Below are 21171 nucleotides of genomic sequence, written 5' to 3'. Positions count from 1 at the left end.
GGTTACAGAGTGCTCATCTCCTAGAGGGCCGCAGATTCGGCATTCAGGATTGGGTCCTGGTGACCACGGATGCCAGCCTGAGAGGCTGGGGAGCAGTCACACAGGGAAGAAATTTCCAGGGCTTGTGGTCAAGCATGGAAACGTCACTTCACATAAATATCCTGGAACTAAGGGCCATTTACAATGCCCTAAGTCAGGCGAGACCTCTGCTTCAGGGTCAGCCGGTGTTGATCCAGTCGGACAACATCACGGCAGTCGCCCACGTAAACAGACAGGGCGGCACAAGAAGCAGGAGGGCAATGACGGAAGTGGCAAGGATTCTTCGCTGGGCGGAAAATCATGTGATAGCACTGTCAGCAGTGTTCATTCCGGGAGTGGACAACTGGGAAGCAGACTTCCTCAGCAGACACGATCTTCACCCGGGGGAGTGGGGACTTCACCCAGAAGTCTTCCACATGATTGTGAACCGTTGGGAAAAACCAAAGGTGGACATGATGGCGTCCCGCCTCAACAAAAAACTGGACAGGTATTGCGCCAGGTCAAGGGACCCTCAGGCAATAGCTGTGGACGCTCTGGTAACACCGTGGGTGTACCAGTCAGTGTATGTGTTCCCTCCTCTTCCTCTCATACCAAAAGTACTGAGAATCATAAGAAGGAGAGGAGTAAAGACTATACTCGTGGCTCCGGATTGGCCAAGAAGGACTTGGTACCCGGAAATTCAAGAGATGCTCACGGAAGACCCGTGGCCTCTACCTCTAAGAAAGGACCTGCTCCAGCAGGGACCATGTCTGTTCCAAGACTTACCGCGGCTGCGTTTGACGGCATGGCGGTTGAACGCCGGATCCTGAAGGAAAAAGGCATTCCGGATGAAGTCATCCCTACCCTGATCAAAGCCAGGAAGGATGTGACCGTACAACATTATCACCGTATTTGGCGAAAATATGTTGCGTGGTGCGAGGCCAGGAAGGCCCCTACAGAGGAATTTCAACTGGGTCGATTCCTGCATTTCCTGCAAACAGGACTGTCTATGGGCCTCAAATTAGGGTCCATTAAGGTTCAAATTTCGGCCCTGTCAATATTCTTCCAAAAAGAACTAGCTTCTGTTACTGAAGTTCAGACGTTTGTCAAGGGAGTACTGCATATACAGCCTCCTTTTGTGCCTCCAGTGGCACCTTGGGATCTCAATGTAGTGTTGGGATTCCTAAAATCACATTGGTTTGAACCACTCACCACTGTGGACTTAAAATATCTCACATGGAAAGTGGTAATGCTGTTAGCCCTGGCTTCAGCCAGGCGTGTTTCAGAATTGGCGGCTTTATCCTATAAAAGCCCTTACCTAATTTTTCATACGGACAGGGCAGAATTGAGGACTCGTCCTCAATTTCTCCCTAAGGTGGTTTCAGCTTTTCACTTAAACCAGCCTATTGTGGTGCCTGCGGCTACTAGGGACTTGGAGGATTCCAAGTTGCTGGACGTAGTCAGGGCCCTGAAAATATATGTTTCCAGGACGGCTGGAGTCAGAAAATCTGACTCGCTGTTTATGCTGTATGCACCCAACAAGCTGGGTGCTCCTGCTTCTAAGCAGACGATTGCTCGTTGGATTTGTAGTACAATTCAGCTTGCACATTCTGTGGCAGGCCTGCCACAGCCAAAATCTGTAAAAGCCCATTCCACACGGAAAGTGGGCTCATCTTGGGCGGCTGCCCGAGGGGTCTCGGCTTTGCAACTTTGCCGAGCAGCTACTTGGTCAGGGGCAAACACGTTTGCTAAATTCTACAAATTTGATACCCTGGCTGAGGAGGACCTGGAGTTCTCTCATTCGGTGCTGCAGAGTCATCCGCACTCTCCCGCCCGTTTGGGAGCTTTGGTATAATCCCCATGGTCCTTTCGGAGTCCCCAGCATCCACTAGGACGTTAGAGAAAATAAGAATTTACTTACCGATAATTCTATTTCTCATAGTCCGTAGTGGATGCTGGGCGCCCATCCCAAGTGCGGATTGTCTGCATTACTTGTACATAGTTATTGTTACAAAAATCGGGTTATTGTTGTTGTGAGCCATCTTTTCAGAGGCTCCTTCTGTTATCATGCTGTTAACTGGGTTCAGATCACAAGTTGTACGGTGTGATTGGTGTGGCTGGTATGAGTCTTACCCGGGATTCAAAATCCTTCCTTATTGTGTACGCTCGTCCGGGCACAGTATCCTAACTGAGGCTTGGAGGAGGGTCGTAGGGGGAGGAGCCAGTGCACACCAGGTAGTCCTAAAGCTTTTTACTTTTGTGCCCTGTCTCCTGCGGAGCCGCTATCCCCATGGTCCTTTCGGAGTCCCCAGCATCCACTACGGACTATGAGAAATAGAATTATCGGTAAGTAAATTCTTAGAGAAAATAACGTCCTAAGTGGATGCTGGGGACTCCGTAAGGACCATGGGGAATAGCGGCTCCGCAGGAGACTGGGCACATCTAAAGAAAGCTTTAGGACTATCTGGTGTGCACTGGCTCCTCCCCCTATGACCCTCCTCCAAGCCTCAGTTAGATCTGTGCCCGAACGAGAAGGGTGCACACTAGGGGCTCTCCTGAGCTTCTTAGTGAAAGTTTTAGATTAGGTTTTTTATTTTCAGTGAGACCTGCTGGCAACAGGCTCACTGCATCGAGGGACTAAGGGGAGAAGAAGCGAACTCACCTGCGTGCAGAGTGGATTGGGCTTCTTAGGCTACTGGACATTAGCTCCAGAGGGACGATCACAGGCCCAGCTTGGATGGGTCCCAGAGCCGCGCCGCCGCCCCCCTTACAGAGCCAGAAGGCAGAAGAGGTCCGGAAAATCGGCGGCAGAAGACGTCCTGTCTTCAACAAGGTAGCGCACAGCACTGCAGCTGTGCGCCATTGCTCTCAGCACACTTCACACTTCGGTCACTGAGGGTGCAGGGCGCTGGGGGGGGGGCGTCCTGAGACGCAATAAAAACACCTTGGATGGCAAAAAAAATGCATCACATATAGCTCCTGGGCTATATGGATGCATTTAACCCCTGCCAGAATCCATAAAAAAGCAGGAGAAAAGTCCCCGAAAAAGGGGCGGAGCCTATCTCCTCAGCACACTGGCGCCATTTTCCCTCACAGCTCCGTTGGAGGGAAGCTCCCTGTCTCTCCCCTGCAGTCACTACACTACAGAAAGGGTTAAAAAAAGAGAGGGGGGCACTAATTAGGCGCAGTATTAACTATACAGCAGCTATAAGGGGAAAAACACTTATATAAGGTTATCCCTGTATATATATATATAGCGCTCTGGTGTGTGCTGGCAAACTCTCCCTCTGTCTCCCCAATGGGCTAGTGGGGTCCTGTCCTCTATCAGAGCATTCCCTGTGTGTGTGTGCTGTATGTCGGTGCTTTTGTGTCGACATGTATGAGGAGAAAAATGATGTGGAGACGGAGCAGATTGCCTGTAATAGTGATGTCACCCCCTAGGGGGTCGACACCTGAGTGGATGAACTGTTGGAAGGAATTACATGACAGTGTCAGCTCTGTATAAAAGACCGTGGTTGACATGAGACAGCCGGCTACTCGGCTTGTGCCTGTCCAGACGTCTCATAGGCCGTCAGGGGCTCTAAAGCGCCCGTTACCTCAGATGGCAGATATAGACGCCGACACGGATACTGACTCCAGTGTCGACGGTGAAGAGACGAATGTGACTTCCAGTAGGGCCACACGTTACATGATTGAGGCAATGAAAAATGTTTTACACATTTCTGATAATACGAGTACCACCAAAAAAAGGGGTATTATGTTCGGTGAGGAAAAACTACCTGTAGTTTTCCTGAATCTGAGAAATTAAATGAGGTGTGTGATGATGCGTGGGTTTCCCCCGATAACAACGGATAATTTCTAAAATGTTATTGGCATTATATCCTTTCCCGCCAGAGGTTAGGGTGCGTTGGGAAACACCCCCTAGGGGGGATAAAGCGCTCACACGCTTGTAAGGGCTCTACCTTCGCCTGAGATGGCCGCCCTTAAGGATCCTGCTGATAGAAAGCAGGAGGGTATCCTAAAAGGTATTTACACACATACTGGTGTTATACTGCGACCAGCAATCGCCTCAGCCTGGATGTGCAGTGCTGGGTTGGCGTGGTCGGATTCCCTGACTGAAAATATTGATACCCTAGATAGGGACAGTATATTTTTGCCTATAGAGCATTTAAAAGATGCATTTTTATATATGCGTGATGCACAGCGGAATATTTGCCGACTGGCATCAAGTCTAAGCGCGTTGTCCATTTCTACCAGTAGAGGGTTATGGACACGTCAGTGGTCAGGTGATGCGTATTCCAAACGGCATTTGGAAGTATTGCTTTATTAAGGGAGGAGTTATTTGGGGTCGGTCTTTCAGACCTGGTGGCCACGGCAACAGCTGGGAATTCCACGTTTGTACCCCAGGTCGCCTCTCAACATGAGAAGACGCCGTATTATCAGGCGCAGTCTTTTCGTGGACAAGCGGGCAAAATGTTCCTCATTTCTGCCCCGTGACAGAGGGAGAGGAAAAAGGCTGCAGAAATCAGCCAGTTCCCAGGAACAGAAACCCTCTCCCGCCTCTGCCAAGCCCTCAGTATACGCTGGGGCTTTACAAGCAGAATCAGGCACGGTGGGGGGCCCGTCTCAATGAATTTCAGCGCGCAGTGGGCTCACTCGCAAGTAGACCCCTGGATCCTTCAGGTGATATCTCAGGGGTACAAATTAGAATTCGAGACGTCTCCCCCTCGCCGTTTCCTAAAGTCGGCTTTACCGATGTCTCCTTCTGACAGGGAGACAGTTTTGGAAGCCATTCACAAGCTGTATTCCCAGCAGGTGATAATCAAGATACCCCTCCTGCAACAGCGAACGGGGTATTATTCCACACTGTTGTGGTACCGAAGCCGGACGGCTCGGTGAGACCGATTCTAAATCTAAAATCTTTGAACACTTACATACAGAGGTTCAAATTCAAGATTGAGTCACTCAGAGCAGTGATTGCGAACCAGGAAGAAGGGGACTACATGATGTCTCGGGACATCAAGGGTGCTTACCTTCATGTCAAAATTTACCCTTCTCACCAAGGGTACCTCAGGTTTATGGTACAGAACTGTCACTATCAGTTCAGACGCTGCCGTATGGATGGTCCACGGCACCCCGGGTCTTTACCAAGGTAATGGCCGAAATGATGATATTCCTTCGAAGGAAGTGAATTTTAGTTATCCCTTACTTGGACAATTCCCTGATAAGGGTAAGATCCAGGGAACAGTTGGAGGTCGGTGTAGCACTATCTCAGGTAGTGTTGCGGCAGCACGATTGGATTCTCAATATTCCAAAATCGCACCTGGTTCCGACGACGTGTCTTCTGTTCCTAGGGATGATCCTGGACACAGTCCAGAAAAAGGTGTTTCTCCCGGAGGAGAAAGCCAGGGAGTTATCCGAGCTAGTCAGGAACCTCCTAAAACCGAGCCAAGTCTCAGTGCATCAATGCACAAGGGTTCTGGGTAAAATGGTGGCTTCCTACGAAGCAATCCCATTCGACAGATTCCACGCACCAGTGGGACCTGCTGGACAAATGGTCCGGGTCGCATCTTCAGATGCATCAGCGGATAACCCTGTCACCAAGGACAAGGGTGTCCCTCCTGTGGTGGTTGCAGAGTGCTCATCTTCTAGAGGGCCGCAGATTAGGCATTCAGGACTGGGTCCTGGTGACCACGGATGCCAGCCTGCGAGGCTGGGGAGCAGTCACACAGGGAAGGAATATCCAGGGCTTATGGTCAAGCCTGGAGACATCACTTCACATAAATATCCTGAAGCTAAGGGACATTTACAATGCTCTAAGCTTAGCAAGACCTCTGCTTCAAGGTCAGCCGGTGTTGATCCAGTCGGACAACATCACGGCAGTCACCCACGTAAACAGACAGGGTGGCACAAGAAGCAGGAGGGCAATGGCAGAAGCTGCAAGGATTCTTCGCTGGGCGGAAAATCATGTGATAGCACTGTCAGCAGTATTCATTCCGGGAGTGGACAACTGGGAAGCAGACTTCCTCAGCACGACCTTCACCCGGGAGAGTGGGGACTTCACCCAGAAGTCTTCCACATGATTAAAAACTCGACAGGTATTGCGCCAGGTCCAGGGACCCTCAGGCAATAAGCTGTAGACGCTCTGGTAACACCGTGGGTGTACCAGTCAGGGTATGTGTTCCCTCCTCTGCCTCTCATACCCAAGGTACTGAGATTGATAAGATGGAGAGGAGTAAGCTCTATATTCGTGGTTCCGGATTGGCCAAGAAGAACTTGGTAACCGGAACTTCAAGAGATGCTCACGGAAGATCCGTGGCCTCTACCTCTAAGAAGGGACCTGCTCCAGCAAGGACCCTGTCTGTTCCAAGACTTACCGCGGCTGCGTTTGACGGCATGGCGGTTGAACGCCGGATCCTGAAGGAAAAAAGGCATTCCAGATGAAGTCATCCCTATCCTGATCAAAGCCAGGAAGGATGTAACAGCAAAAACATTATCACCGCAATTGGCGAAAATATGTTGCGTGGTGCGAGGCCAGTAAGGCCCGACGGAGGAAATTCAACTGGGTCGATTCCTACATTTCCTGCAAACAGGAGTGTCTATGGGCCTGAAATTGGGGTCCATTAAGGTTCAAATTTCGGCCCTGTCAATTTTCTTCCAAAAAGAACTAGCTTCAGTCCCTGAAGTTCAGACGTTTGTAAAAGGGGTACTGCATATACAGCCTCCTTTTGTGCCTCCAGTGGCACTTTGGGATCTCAATGTAGTTTTGGGTTCCAAAAGTCACATTGGTTTGAACCACTTAAATCTGTGGAGTTAAAATATCTCACATGAAAAGTGGTCATGCTGTTGGCCCTGGCCTGGGCCAGGCGCGTGTCAGAATGGGCGGCTTTATCCTGAAAAAGCCCTTATCTGATTTTCCATTCGGACAGGGCGGAATTGAGGACTCGTCCTCAGTTTCTCCCCAAGGTGGTTTCAGCGTTTCACCTGAACCAACCTATTGGTGGTGCCTGCGGCTACTAGGGACTTGGAGGCCTCCAAGTTGCTAGACGTTGTCAGTGCCCTGAAAATATATGTTTCCAGGACGGCTGGAGTCAGGAAATCTGACTCGCTGTTTATCCTGTATGCACCCAACAAGCTGGGTGCTCCTGCTTCTAAGCAGACTATTGCTCGTTGGATTTGTAGTACAATTCAGCTTGCACATTCTGTGGCAGGCCTGCCACAGCCAAAAATCTGTAAATGCCCACTCCACAAGGAAGGTGGGCTCATCTTGGGCGGCTGCCCGAGGGGTCTCGGCTTTACAACTTTGCCGAGCAGCTACTTGGTCAGGAGCAAATACGTTTGTAAAATTCTACAAAATTGATATCCTGGCTGAGGAGGACCTGGAGTTCTCTCATTTGGTGCTGCAGAGTCATCCGCACTCTCCCGCCCGTTTGGGAGCTTTGGTATAATCCCCATGGTCCTTACGGAGTCCCCAGCATCCACTTAGGACGTTAGAGAAAATAAGAATTTACTTACCGATAATTCTATTTCTCATAGTCCGTAGTGGATGCTGGGCGCCCATCCCAAGTGCGGATTGTCTGCAATACTTGTACATAGTTATTGTTACAAAAATCGGGTTATTATTGTTGTGAGCCATCTTTCAGAGGCTCCTCTGTTATGCTGTTAACTGGGTTCAGATCACAGGTTATACGGTGTGATTGGTGTGGCTGGTATGAGTCTTACCCGGGATTCAAAATCCTTCCTTATTGTGTACGCTCGTCCGGGCACAGTATCCTAACTGAGGCTTGGAGGAGGGTCATAGGGGGAGGAGCCAGTGCACACCAGATAGTCCTAAAGCTTTCTTTAGATGTGCCCAGTCTCCTGCGGAGCCGCTATTCCCCATGGTCCTTACGGAGTCCCCAGCATCCACTACGGACTATGAGAAATAGAATTATCGGTAAGTAAATTCTTATTTTTTTTTCCCCACTGGGTCGTGGACTGCTGTGAATTGTTAAGCATGCTTTTATAGCTAAATGATGACGTGCTAAGAAACAAACATTGTTACAGCGTTTTAAAAGCAGTAGGCTGTGTTAATTTATTTGGAGCATGTTGGATTTGGCCGTACCGGGGGTCCTTTGCTGCCGCTGCTGTCAGCGGCTGCCGGGTGCGCTGACAGCAGCGGCGGGGGGAGCTCTGCTGTTGCCGGGGGAGCTGGGCGGCTGCGTGGGGAGGTGATGGCGATGGGGGGAGGGCACTGCAGGGAGAGATGTGCCTGGCCAGGGGACAGCCGTCAAGGTGCCTCTCATCCCCGCTCCCCGTAGCCCACCGCACCGCTCCCCGTCTCCTTAAAGAAGCCGCCGGTCAGTGTGCATTCCGGCAAGTCTGAAAAAACGGGGCTGTAATGAATAGATCGGAACCCCTTCCGACCTAAAACTTTCGGAAGCTGCCGTCTTTCCGACAAGACGGCAGCTTCCGACAGTTATTGAATATACCCCTAAGTGTATTGTTTCAGGCTAGCACACAAATTGGTGTTGGGACATAGGGGGTAATTCCAAGTTGATCGCAGCAGGATTTTAGTTAGCAATTGGGCAGAACCATGTGCACTGCTGGGGAGGCAGATCTAACATGTGCAGAGAGAGTTAGATTTGGGTGTGGTGAGTTCAATCTGCAATCTAATTTGCAGTGTAAAAATAAAGCAGCCAGTATTTACCCTGCAGAGAAACAAAATAACCCACCCAAATCTAACTCTCTGCACATGTTATATCTGCCTCCCCTGCAGTGCACATGGTTTTGCCCAATTGCTAACTAAAATCCTGCTGCGATCAACTTGGAATTACCCCCATAGGGCAGTAGCAAGTTTGTTAGCTAATGTGCAAAACCATGTGTACTGCAGGTGGGGCAGATATAACATGAACAGAGTTATATTTGGGTGGGTTATTTTGTTTTTCTGCAGGGTAAATACTAGCTGCTTTTATTTTTACACCGCAATTTATATTTCTTTTACGTCCTAGAGGATGCTGGGGACTCTGTAAGGACCATGGGGTATAGACGGGCTCCGCAGGAGATAGGGCACCTAAAAAGAACTTTGACTATGTGTGTGCACTGGCTCCTCCCTCTATGCCCCACCTCCAGACCTTAGTTAGATCTTGTGCCCAGAGGAGAATGGGCGCACTGCAGAGAGCTCTCCAGAGTTTTCTGTTGAAGAATTTTGTTAGGTTTTTTATTTTCAGGGAGTCCTGTTGGCAACAGGCTTCCTGCATCGTGGGACCGAGGAGAGAAGCAGAACTGGCTTGTCAAGTTGGGCACTGCTTCTAAGGCTACTGGACACCATTAGCTCCAGAGGGAGTCTGAACACAGGTCTCACCCGGGGTTCGTCACGGAGCCGCGCCGCCGTCCTCCTCACAGATGCCGAAGATAGAAGCTGGATGAGAAGGCAGAAGACATCTTAGGCGGCAGAAGACATCAGATCTTCATGAGGTAAGGCGCGCAGCGGTAAGCTGCACGCCATTGCTCCCAGTCACACACACACAGAGCAGCACGGAAGGGTGCAGGGGGGGGGGGGGGCGCCCTGTGCAGCAGTACACCTCACATTTGGGCAAATGCAGATTGAATAGGCTGCGGAGGCAGTAAATCTATGATCCCCCGCCATTTTAATTGGAAAATCACTGGGACCGAAGCCTGCCGTCGGGTGGGCGGGGCTTGATCCTCCGCACTAACCAGCGCCATTTTCTCCACAGAAGCTGCATGAGGAAAACGCTGGCTCCCTGGTCTCTCCCCTGCTGAACTTCACAGGCTGGAAAAAAGAGGAGGGGGGCACATTAGCGACACAGTGAGTGGGTATTGGTATATTATATATAGAAAAGCGCTATCTGGTCATATTTTTTCCAGTGTTTTTAAGCGCTGGTGTGTGCTGGCATACTCTCTCTCTGTCTCTCCTTAGGGCCTGGTTGGGGTTTTGTCCCCTTATAGGTTAATCCCTGTGTGTGGGGGGTGTCGGTACGTGTGTCGACATGTCTGAGGCGGAAGGCTTCTCCAAGGAGGAGGTGGAGCAAATGAGTGGTGTGTCCCCGTTGGTTGTGCCAACTCCGGATTGGATGGACATGTGGCATATGTTGAATGCAAGTGTGGCATCTTTACATAAAAGGCTTGATAAGGCTGTGTTAGGGGGGATATCAGGGGGTCAATCCTCAGATTGGACCGACTCACAGGGCCCGTCGGGGTCTCAAAAGCGTCCCTTAACACAAGAAAACCATTCAGTGTATGATTGTGGCAATAAGGTATGTGTTGCATATTGAGGATGAACCCTCGGTCCCCGACACAAGGGTACACATGTTTAAGGAAAAGAAACAGATTATTAACTTTCCAACATCTCATGAATTAAAAGAATTCTTTGGAAAAGCTTGGGAGACTCCGGAAAAGAGACCGCAGATCCCCAAAAGAATTTATATGGCATACCCCTTCCCTAAGCAGGACAGGTTTCCACAGCTACAGCAGGTAAATACAATTTTTTACCATATATTCCCCAACAGCAAAAGAAAGTAACACCCTATCAGATGCAGTCCTTTCGGTTGCACAAGTCCAGAAGAGGTCGGGGATCCTCTTTCCTCGCCAGAGGTAAGGGCAGAGGCAAAAGAGCACCTGCTTCGGCAGGTGCCCAGGAACAAAAGTCCTCCCCGGCTGCGCCAAAACCCACAGCGTGACGCTGGGGCTCCCCTGAGGGAGTCCGCACCGGTGGGGGCACGTCTTCGACTTTTCAGTCAGGCCTGGGTCAGTTCGGACCTGAATCCCTGGGTGTTGGAAATAGTTTCCCAGGGTTACAAATTGGAATTCGAGGAGGTGCCCCCCGCCGATTTTTCAAATCGGCCCTACCAGCTTCCACATCGGAAAGGGATATAGTGTTAGCTGCAATTCAGACGCTGTGTATACAGCAAGTGATAATCAAGGTTCCCCTGCACCAGCAGGGAAGAGGTTACTACTCAACCCTATTTGTGGTCCCGAAACCGGACGGTTCGGTCAGACCTATTTTGAATCTGAAATCCCTAAACCTGTACATAAAAAGATTCAAAATGGAATCTCTCAGAGCTATAATAGCCAACATGGAGGAGGGGGAGTTTATGGTGTCTCTGGACATAAAGGATGCGTACCTTCATGTCCCCATATATGCCCCCCATCAGGAATACCTGAGATTCGCTGTACAGGATTGTCATTACCAATTTCAGAGTTGCCGTTTGGACTCTCCACGGCCCCGAGGATTTTCACCAAGATAATGGCGGAAATTATGGTGGTCCTGCGCAAGCATGGAGTCACAATTATCCCATACTTGGACTATCTGCTGATAAAAGCGAGATCAAGGGAGAAATTGCTGAGCAGTGTGGCGCTCTCTGTGAGAGTGCTTCAGCAACACGGTTGGATTCTAAATCTACCGAAGTCACAGTTGATTCCGACAACTCGACTACCGTTCCTAGGTATGATACTGGATACGGAACAAATTAATGTCTTCCTCCCAATAGAGAGAGCCCAGGACATCCAGAACATGGTCAGAGACCTGCTAAAACCGAAAAGGGTGTCAGTACACCAATGCACTCGAGTTCTGGGAAAAATGGTGGCAGCCTACGAGGCCATTCCCTTCGGAAGGTTCCATGCAAGGACTTTTCAATGGGACCTTCTGGACAAGTGGTCCGGGTCCCATCTGCACTTTCATCGGAAAATAACTCTGTCCCCAGGTGCCAGAGTGTCCCTCCTGTGGTGGTTGCAAAGTGCTCACCTCCTGGAGGGTCGCAGGTTCGGAATTCAGGATTGGATCCTGGTTACCACGGACGCGAGTCTCCGAGGATAGGGAGAGGTCACTCAGGGAAAAATTTTCAGGGTCTTTGGTCAGGCCAGGAGTCCTTTCTACACATCAATGTGTTGGAACTCAGGGCCATTTACAACGGCCTTCGACAAGCGGAGAGTCTTCTTCGAAACCTACCGGTTCTGATTCAATCAGACAATGTCACAGCAGTGGCTCATGTGAACCGCCAAGGCGGGACAAGAAGCAGAGTCGCGATGGCGGAAGCCACAAGGATCCTTCGCTGGGCGGAAAATCATGTAAGCGCTCTGTCGGTTGTCTTCATTCCGGGAGTGGACAACTGGGAAGCAGACTTCCTCAGCAGACACGATCTCCATCCAGGAGAGTGGGGACTTCATCAAGAAGTCTTTGCAGACGTAACGCGTCTTTGGGGAACTCCTCAAATAGACATGATGGCGTCACGCCTCAACAAAAAGCTTCGGAGGTATTGTGCCAGGTCTCTTGACCCTCAGGCAGTAGCAGTAGATACTCTGGTAACACCGTTGGTGTTCAAATCGGTCTACGTGTTTCCTCCTCTTTCTCTCATCACAAAAGTGTTGAGGATCATAAGACGACGAAGAGTACAGACGATACTCGTTGTCCCAGACTGGCCTCGAAGGGCCTGGTACTCGGATCTACAAGAGATGCTCACAGGAGATCCCTGGCCTCTTCCTCTCAGGGAAGACCTGTTGCAACAGGGGCCCTGTGTATTTCAAGACTTACCGCGGTTACGTTTGACGGCATGGCAGTTGAACGCCGAATCCTAGCGAAAAAGGGGATTCCGGAAGAGGTCATCCCTACTTTAATAAAGGCTAGGAAGGAGATGACATTATCACCGTATCTGGCGAAAGTATGTGTCTTGGTGCGAGTCCAAGAATGCGCCTGCGGAAGATTTTCATCTGGGTCGTTTTCTCCACTTCCTACAGACAGGAGTGGATATGGGCCTGAAATTAGGCTCTGTTAAGGTACAGATTTCGGCCCTCTCGATTTTCTTTCAGAAGGAATTGGCTTCTCTTCCTGAAGTCCAGACGTTTGTAAAGGGAGTGCTGCACATCCAGACCCCTTTTGTGCCTCCAGTGGCACCATGGGACCTGAACGTGGTGTTGCAGTTCTTAAAATCACACTGGTTTGAACCGCTTACCAAGGTTGAGTTGAAATTTCTTACCTGGAAGGTGGTCATGCTGTTGGCCTTGGCATCAGCAAGGCGAGTGTCTGAATTGGCGGCTTTGTCGCACAAAAGCCCCTACTTGATTTTTCATGTGGATTGAGCTGAATTGAGGACACGTCCACAATTTTTGCTGAAAGTGGTTTCTTCTTTCCATGTGAATCAACCTATTGTGGTGCTTGTGGCTACAGGTGACCTGGAGGATTCCAGATACCTGGATGTAGTCAGGGCCTTAAAGATTTATGTAGCCAGAACGGCTAAAATTAGGAAAACAGAGGCTCTGTTTGTCCTGTATGCTGCTAATAAGATTGGCGCACCTGCTTCGAAGCAGACTATTGCTCGCTGGATCTGTAATACGATTCAGCAGGCTTATTCTACGGCTGGATTGCCGGTACCAAATTCGGTTGAAGCCCATTCCACTAGGAAGGTGGGCTCTTCTTGGGCGGCTGCCTGAGGCGTCTCGTCATTACAGCTTTGCCGAGCGGCGACTTGGTCGGGGTCAAACACTTTTGCTAAATTCTACAAGTTTGATACCCTGGCTGAGGAGGACCTAGCGTTTGCTCAGTTGGTGCTGCAGAGTCATACGCACTCTCCTGCCCGATTGGATGCTTTGGTATAAACCCCATGGTCCTTACGGAGTCCCCAGCATCCTCTAGGACGTAAGAGAAAATAAGATTTTAAACCTACCGGTAAATCTATTTCTCCTAGTCCGTAGAGGATGCTGGGCGCCCGTTCCAGTGCGGAAACTCTGCAAGACTTGTATATAGTTGTTGCTTACATAAGGGTTATGTTACAGTTGGAATAGGTCTTGGACCGTTACTGTTGTTTGTTCATACTGTTAACTGGTTATGTATGTTCCAGGTTACATGGTATGATTGGTGTGGGCTGGTATGAATCTTGCCCTTGGATTGCTAAATCCTGCCTTGTATTGTCCATCTCCTCTGGGCACAGTTCTCTAACTGAGGTCTGGAGGAGGGGCATAGAGGGAGGAGCCAGTGCACACCCATAGTCAAAGTTCTTTTTAGGTGCCCTATCTCCTGCGGAGCCCGTCTATACCCCATGGTCCTTACGGAGTCCCCAGCATCCTCTACGGACTAGGAGAAATAGATTTACCGGTAGGTTTAAAATCTTATTTTCAGTTTGAGCACACCTCATCCAAATCCCCTGCACTGCACATGGTTTTGCCCATTATCTAACAGATTTGCTGCTATGATCAGGTCTGAATTAGGCCCATATTCCACATACTTGCATCTAATGTGAGCAGTAATATTTCTTTTGTACCAGTTACTATCTGAGCCAGTGATTGAGCACTGTATGCTTGTTTGAGTGTGGCTTTAACAACCATTATTGTTGCAGACTTTTGTACCTTTTAATGTTTCTTAAATTTTCTCAAGCTTGTCTTAAAGTACACTGCATGCTAGGAAACATTTAAAAAGTTTTAGTTCAGATCTGTGGCCAGCCGAGTTATAACATTATGGTTCTGTGGCATGTGAGAGATTCTTAAAAATAATTGACAAAATACATACAGGTTGCTTGTATCCATTTTTCAGGTTTTACTTTTTTTTTTAATTTTTCTACATTTAGACAGCTGACGATACTGAATTCATGTCGGAATTAAATGTGAAACGGAAAAGCATGTTGCCACCAAAGAAATTTCTAACAGAAATCGAGGACTTATCTATCGATCTGATAGTAAAACTTTTGCATGTTACTATTCTTAATTCACACTCGTAAAATGGTCTTTGGTCTTTACACAAGTGTTTGTTTAGAGAACTCACTTAATGAAGACTTCTAATACTTTCACTGCCTGGCTGTTTCTGAGTCTAGAGCACTTTTTTTTAGAGTTTGTTGTCTTGTCACGAGTGGGTAACCTCTTTAGAAAACTAGCTAATTTAACATATTTAACACTTAATTAGAACACTTCTGAAGATGCAGTTTCTGATCCTCCGAGGATTTTGGAGCCTGAGAAAAGTGGACGACTACAGGCTGTCTCTAAAGAGTCAACAAGAGTAGCACGAAGAACACCAAGGAAAAGGGTGATGGCAGAATTATTTTGCTTCCATGCCTTGTGTGGAAGCGCATCAATATTTCTTAGTACCTATTTATTTTCTCAATACAATTTTTTATTTTGTTTCATTCTCCAAATAGGTGGTAACTGCTGGATCACTAGCTTTTGATGATGATGCAGATATTTCAGAGACTGCTCCTGTAACTGAAACTATATTGCCTTCAAGCAACCAGACCCTAGTAAATATATATTTTGAATCAATTATTAAGTGTTTTTATAGTAAAAACTACAAACCGTTGATGGTAGCTTTTAAGTAGTATCACACTATACATTTTCAGTAGTACAAGTTAAAACTAGAGATGAGCGGATTCGGTTTTACTCGGTTTTACTCGGTTCTCAAAACCGAATCTTATTGGCTATCCAAAACACGTGACATCCGTGAGCCAATTAGATGCCGTTTTGAGAACCGAGTAAAACCGAGTAAAACCGAACCCGCTCATCTCTAGTTAAAACCTTTTAATCATTTTGTTCTTTTCTCCACCCCTCCTCCTTGTTTTTATATAGGCTAATGCAGTATATTCTCATTTTGAGTCCCGTCAGGTTGGTAATCAAGTGACCGAAAGTTTCAAGCACACAAACGCTTTGCGGTCAGTCAGTGAATTAACAGATTTGTCGAGAAGGACCCCAAAGAAACAGCTGCTCAGTGAAAATGTAAATACCATATATTTAAGTTGTTTGCCTTGAAGCATTGAGCAGACTAAATTCAGACAAGTGTAACCTAAACATTTGGAGTACCCACAAACCTCACAACTGAATTCCCAGTAGCCCTTAAGCTTTCAGTTTATAGACACTTGGCTTTTGATAACAATCTGGTTGCTTTATCAATATACTTGTTTTAGTTGCTATTGCAGGTTAATGTTTACAATGGTGTCTATTTGCCTATGTTGTACTATTGCAGTATTTGAACTTGCTACAGCATATGGATGCAGATTCTCTTAGAAAGGTTACTGATGTTCATATTATTGGTCATACAAATTCCAGTGATCTTCTGAATACAGCCCTAATAGAGGTGATCACTTCATTTTTATTTTTCATTATATTTTTCACACTTTTGGCCTTGTTAAGAGTGTATTCAAAATAATATTCTTTATTTAAAGGATACTGGAGATATCAATGGTGACTATATGGAGACACCCAAAAAGACAAGACAATTGAAAATAACAAAGTTTGTAACCCCCCTTAAAAGACAGGGAAGATATTTAAATTAGTGCACTTGGTGTTGATTTGTTTTTGGCTTTCATCACATTCTTTTTTGGGTTTCTTGGTGATTCTAAAATCCACAACTCTTAAGTTTATTTTTAAGTAAAATTTATTTTTTCTGTTTTTAGATCATAGAAAAAACATTTGAAGAAAAGAGAGAAAACAAAGATATTCTAAAGGAAATGTTTCCATACGAAATGTTGACTCCAACAGGAATAAGGTGGGACATGAACTTTAAATGTAAAATGTTTCTCACACAAAATTGGTTGTATTTGGAGGGGGGAGAATCTGATCATTACAAAATATATAAATTACAGATTTCATGGGTTTGTAGATCTTTTGAAGTCCCATATACTGATGTATCTTCGGACAGTGTTCCTCAAATTGCACCAAATAACCCCTATTGATGTGCCAGCTCACAGGCAACTCAGCCATGCATAATGGCTGTTCACTCAAAATGTTCATCCTGTACACAAATACAACTACTGAAAGTAACAAGACTGTATTGCTAGCGTATGCAGACCACTGTGATTTGTGACATTTGTACATCTGTTTGCGACTTGATCTGAATCTGCAAAAAAGGGCTCAGATGAGGAAAGCTGCAGCTATTCACATGTCTAGTTCTGTTGTGATTTAATCTGTGACCTTATATGTGTGTAAAACCAATTATTGTGCAGTTAGGCTGGGTACACATGGTCTTATATCATTTGTACAGTCAACGAACGATACGTCTGTGAATGATGTCGTTCAGATATCCTTTTGGCTCTGTAACACAGCCGATGACACTCATCTGCATGTGTGTATGAACATCAACTGACCTGTTACGTGGTTGTAAAACTGCTGACAATAACATCACTACTGGGCGGGCAAATCTGTGATTTCTGGCCATACAGACAGGCCAATTGGTAAGTGTGTAGCTTACCAAATTTCTCATCAAGTTGCTCAGGTGTGTACCCAGTCTTGCAGTTACAGCCTAGTGTCTCTATTACAGTGTGTGTGGCTTTTTGCTAATTATGTGATGTGTAGAATACTGAAAATGTAAAGAAATATATGGTGTATTACTCATCTTGGAGCAGCTCCATAATAAATGGAATAAATGTCATTATTGTTTGTTCTTTCTCATGTTTGGTGGTTGTGTTTTTTCGATCAACAGAAAACGTTTTTCAAACCTTTATATAACCTATTGCAGGGCATATTCTGCATGACTGTGCAATATGATGTATTAATGTAATGTACAGTTTCATAATGCTTTCTCACTGACTGTATTTCTACTATTTGTCATATAGCGCCAGCTGTCGCAGACCAATAAAAGGAGCTGCTGGTCGACCCTTAAGTCTCAAAGATTTAGAAATGGAAGAACGCTATAGTTCTAAGTATGTCTCGAAGTACCAACCAGTAGTTGATGTGAAGGCTCCAAAAATGAAAACTGGACGTTCCGTGCCTATCTGGTTAAAGATCCTTTTCCTTGTTATTGTGGCCGTGTTGTCATTCTTGGTTTATCAAGCTATGGAAACAAACGAAGGAAATCCATTTTCCAAATTGCTCCAGGGCAAACAAAATTTAAATGAAGATGAAAACTAAGTTTCAGTATTGTACCGTTGAATTATATTTTTAACAGTCCTGGGATTACAAAAACTGCCGTTTCTCAAATTTGCAAATCATGTGACTGCACTTCCCAAACACTCAATAGATGAATAAAGGTGGTACATATGGACATCTGAAACGTGTTATTTACTGTGGACAGCTAGAAAAGGACTGTGCCATAATGAGTAATATTATTTTTGTTAATCTCTGAAGCATTTTGTAGTATTTCTTCTATTTTTAACAGGAACGCTTTAGTTTATTTTGATAGAATTACTTCATTTGGAAGAGGAGAGTGTAACTTGATGTGAATCCTTTTTCAAATTTTACGCAGAAACATACAATAAGTGATATCATGCTTTTTAGACAGCTTTGTGTGAGATGCTAGAAACTGGCAAATGTATTTCAAAATGGTAATGGGGAAATATTTTGATATAGATATGTAGAGTAGCTTGGCACATTGATTCTTATAAAATACATGTTTTTTTTATGTGTGCATATTGTTACATATTCCTGCAACATGGATTTTTTAATACAGTTGAAAGCTTCTAACCCATATTACATATGATCATAAACACATTTGTTCTTCATAATACCATTTAGAATAAAATTAAAATAAACTTTTTTTTTTTTTCAAAGAATGAAAAATTTTCAGCTTCTACAGATGTGCACTGTTGGGCAAGCAGCATTCAACAAAATGTGAATCCCCTACCACCGCTCCTAGTCTAATCCACCTTGGGTTGCTTAAGTTTGTTTTCTAAAATTTAGCATCCCATTCCCTTTTCTCGTTGCAGGAATATCATGGTTGATTATGAATAAAAGTGATCTTTTCAATAACACTGTGAATGCTATATCTAACCTAGTTCTGCTGGGCAGAGTTGTATCTTGCTCTATGCTGGACCTTCAAAGCAGAAAGCATCTGGGGCGAATGGCAGAGCAACACATTGCTGCTGTAGCCCATCCCATTCCCATAATCAAATATATTCTTTGGGAAAAAGATGGATGCCATGTCACTGCTACTGAAATGCAAATATGAATTTCAACATGGATTTTACTTCTTAAAGTGAAGCTTTGTCCATAGTATAAATGACAGGTTATTTTTTTTTTCTTAGATTCTTCGCTACTTTTTATCCCTGTAATTGTACGAGTGTACAAAATAAATACATTTTCTCTAACGTCCTAGTGGATGCTGGGGACTCCGTCAGGACCATGGGGAATAGCGGCTCCGCAGGAGACTGGGCACAAAGTAAAAGCTTTAGGACTAGCTGGTGTGCACTGGCTCCTCCCCCTATGACCCTCCTCCAAGCCTCAGTTAAGATTTTGTGCCCGAACGAGAAGGGTGCAATCTAGGTGGCTCTCCTGAGCTGCTTAGAGTAAAAGTTTAAATAGGTTTTTTATTTTCAGTGAGACCTGCTGGCAACAGGCTCACTGCATCGAGGGACTAAGGGGAGAGAAACGAACTCACCTGCGTGCAGAGTGGATTGGGTTTCTTAGGCTACTGGACATTAGCTCCAGAGGGACGATCACAGGCCCAGCCATGGATGGGTCCCGGAGCCGCGCCGCCGGCCCCCTTACAGATGCTGAAGCAAGAAGAGGACCATAAATCGGCGGCAGAAGACTTTCCTGTCTTCATAAGGTAGCGCACAGCACTGCAGCTGTGCGCCATTGCTCTCAGCACACTTCACACTCCGGTCACTGAGGGTGCAGGACGCTGGGGGGGGGGGGGGGGGGGGGCGCGTCCTGGGAAGCAATGAATTTACCTTAGTTGGCAAAAAATACATCACATATAGCTCCTGGGCTATATGGATGTATTTAACCCCTGCCAGTTTTCCAGAAAAAAGCGGGAGAAGAGCCCGCCGTGAAGGGGGCGGGGCCTATCTCCTCAGCACAGCGCCATTTTTCCCACACAGCTCCGCTGGTAGGAAGGCTCCCAGAATCTCCCCTGCATCCTGCAACTACAGAAACAGGGTAAAAGAGAGAGGGGGGCACTTATTTGGCAAAATAACAGATATAAGCAGCTATAAGGGATAGACACTTATTGTAAGGTTGTCCCTATACATATATAGCGCTCTGGTGTGTGCTGGCAAACGCTCCCTCTGTCTCCCCAAAGGGCTAAGTGGGTCCTGTCCTCTATCAGAGCATTCCCTGTGTGTGTGCTGGGTGTCGGTACGTGTGTGTCGACATGTATGAGGAGGAAAATGATGTGGAGGCGGAGCAGAGTGTCTGTAACAGTGATGTCACCCCCTAGGGGGTCGACACCTGAGTGGATGTACTGTTGAAAATTACGTGACAGTGTCAGCTCTATATAAAAAAACAGTGGTTGACATGAGACAGCCGGCTACTCAGCTTGTGCCTGTCCAGACGTCTCATAGGCCGTCAGGCAGATGGCAGATACAGACGCCGACACGTATACTGACTCCTGTGTCGACGGTGAAGAGACAACCGTGATTTCCAGTAGGGCCACACGTTACATGATTGAGACAATGGAAAATGTTTTATACATTTCTGATAATACGAGTACCACCAAAAAAGGGGTATTATGTTCGGTGAGGGAAAAACTACCTGTAGTTTTCCTGAATCTGAGAAATAAAATGAGGTGTGTGATGATGCGTGGGTTTCCCCCCGATAACAATTAATAATTTCTTAAAAAGTATTGGCTGCATACCCTTTCCCGCCAGAGGTTAGGATGCATTGGGAAACACCCCCTAGGGGGGATAAGGCGCTCACACGCTTGTAAGAACAAGGGCTCTACCCTCTCATGAGATGGCCGCCCTTAAGGATCCTGCTGATAGAAAGCAGGAGGGTATCCAAAAAAAGGTATTTACACACATACTGGTGTTATACTGCGACCAGCTATCGCCTCAGCCTGGAGGTGCAGTGCTGGGTTGGCATGGTCTGATTCCCTGACTGGAAATATTGATATCCTAGATAAGGATAGTATATTATTGCCTATAGAGCATTTAAAAGATGCATTTCTATATATGCATGATGCACAGCGGAATAATTGCCGACTGGCATCAAGTATAAGTGCGTTGTCCAATTCTACCAGTAAAATGGTCAGGTGATGCGGATTCCAAACGGCATTTGGAAGTATTGCCTTTGAAAGGGGACATTTGGGGTCGGTCTTTTAGACCTGGTGGCCACGGCAACAGCTGGGAAATCCACGTTTGTACCCCAGGTCGCCTCTCAAAATAAGACGCCGTATTATCAGGCGCAGTCCTTTGTTGGCAAGCGGACAAAAGGTTCCTCTTTTCTGCTCGTGACAGAGGGAGAGGAAAAAGGCTGCAGAGATCAGCCAGTTCCCAGGAACAGAAACCCTTTCCAGCCTCTGCC

At 46.7% G+C, this 21171-nt stretch overlaps 1 protein-coding gene across 5 annotated transcripts in view; it reads left to right on the top strand.

The window, feature by feature from the left end:
- Nucleotides 1-18675, top strand: part of TMPO (thymopoietin) — a 70514-nt gene extending 51839 nt beyond the window's left edge. Inside the window, exons 5-12 of one of the 5 annotated variants that reach the window (XM_063927739.1) lie at nucleotides 14574-14681; nucleotides 14906-15025; nucleotides 15138-15236; nucleotides 15589-15708; nucleotides 15956-16066; nucleotides 16155-16247; nucleotides 16386-16477; nucleotides 17544-18675. In XM_063927739.1, coding sequence (XP_063783809.1) covers nucleotides 14574-14681; nucleotides 14906-15025; nucleotides 15138-15236; nucleotides 15589-15708; nucleotides 15956-16066; nucleotides 16155-16247; nucleotides 16386-16477; nucleotides 17544-17838 — 1038 coding nt within the window. In that variant the 3' untranslated portion in view covers nucleotides 17839-18675. Of the gene's footprint in view, nucleotides 1-14573; nucleotides 14682-14905; nucleotides 15026-15137; nucleotides 15237-15561; nucleotides 15709-15955; nucleotides 16067-16154; nucleotides 16248-16385; nucleotides 16478-17543 lie in introns of all 5 variants that reach the window. The other 4 variants (XM_063927738.1, XM_063927740.1, XM_063927741.1 and 1 more) reach the window with 4 other exon arrangements.
- Nucleotides 18676-21171: the final 2496 nt, after the last annotated feature.

Source organism: Pseudophryne corroboree, chromosome 6 (genome assembly GCF_028390025.1).
Source record: "Pseudophryne corroboree isolate aPseCor3 chromosome 6, aPseCor3.hap2, whole genome shotgun sequence".
Lineage (NCBI taxonomy): Eukaryota > Metazoa > Chordata > Amphibia > Anura > Myobatrachidae > Pseudophryne > Pseudophryne corroboree.
This window is presented reverse-complemented; position numbering and strand designations above follow the sequence as displayed.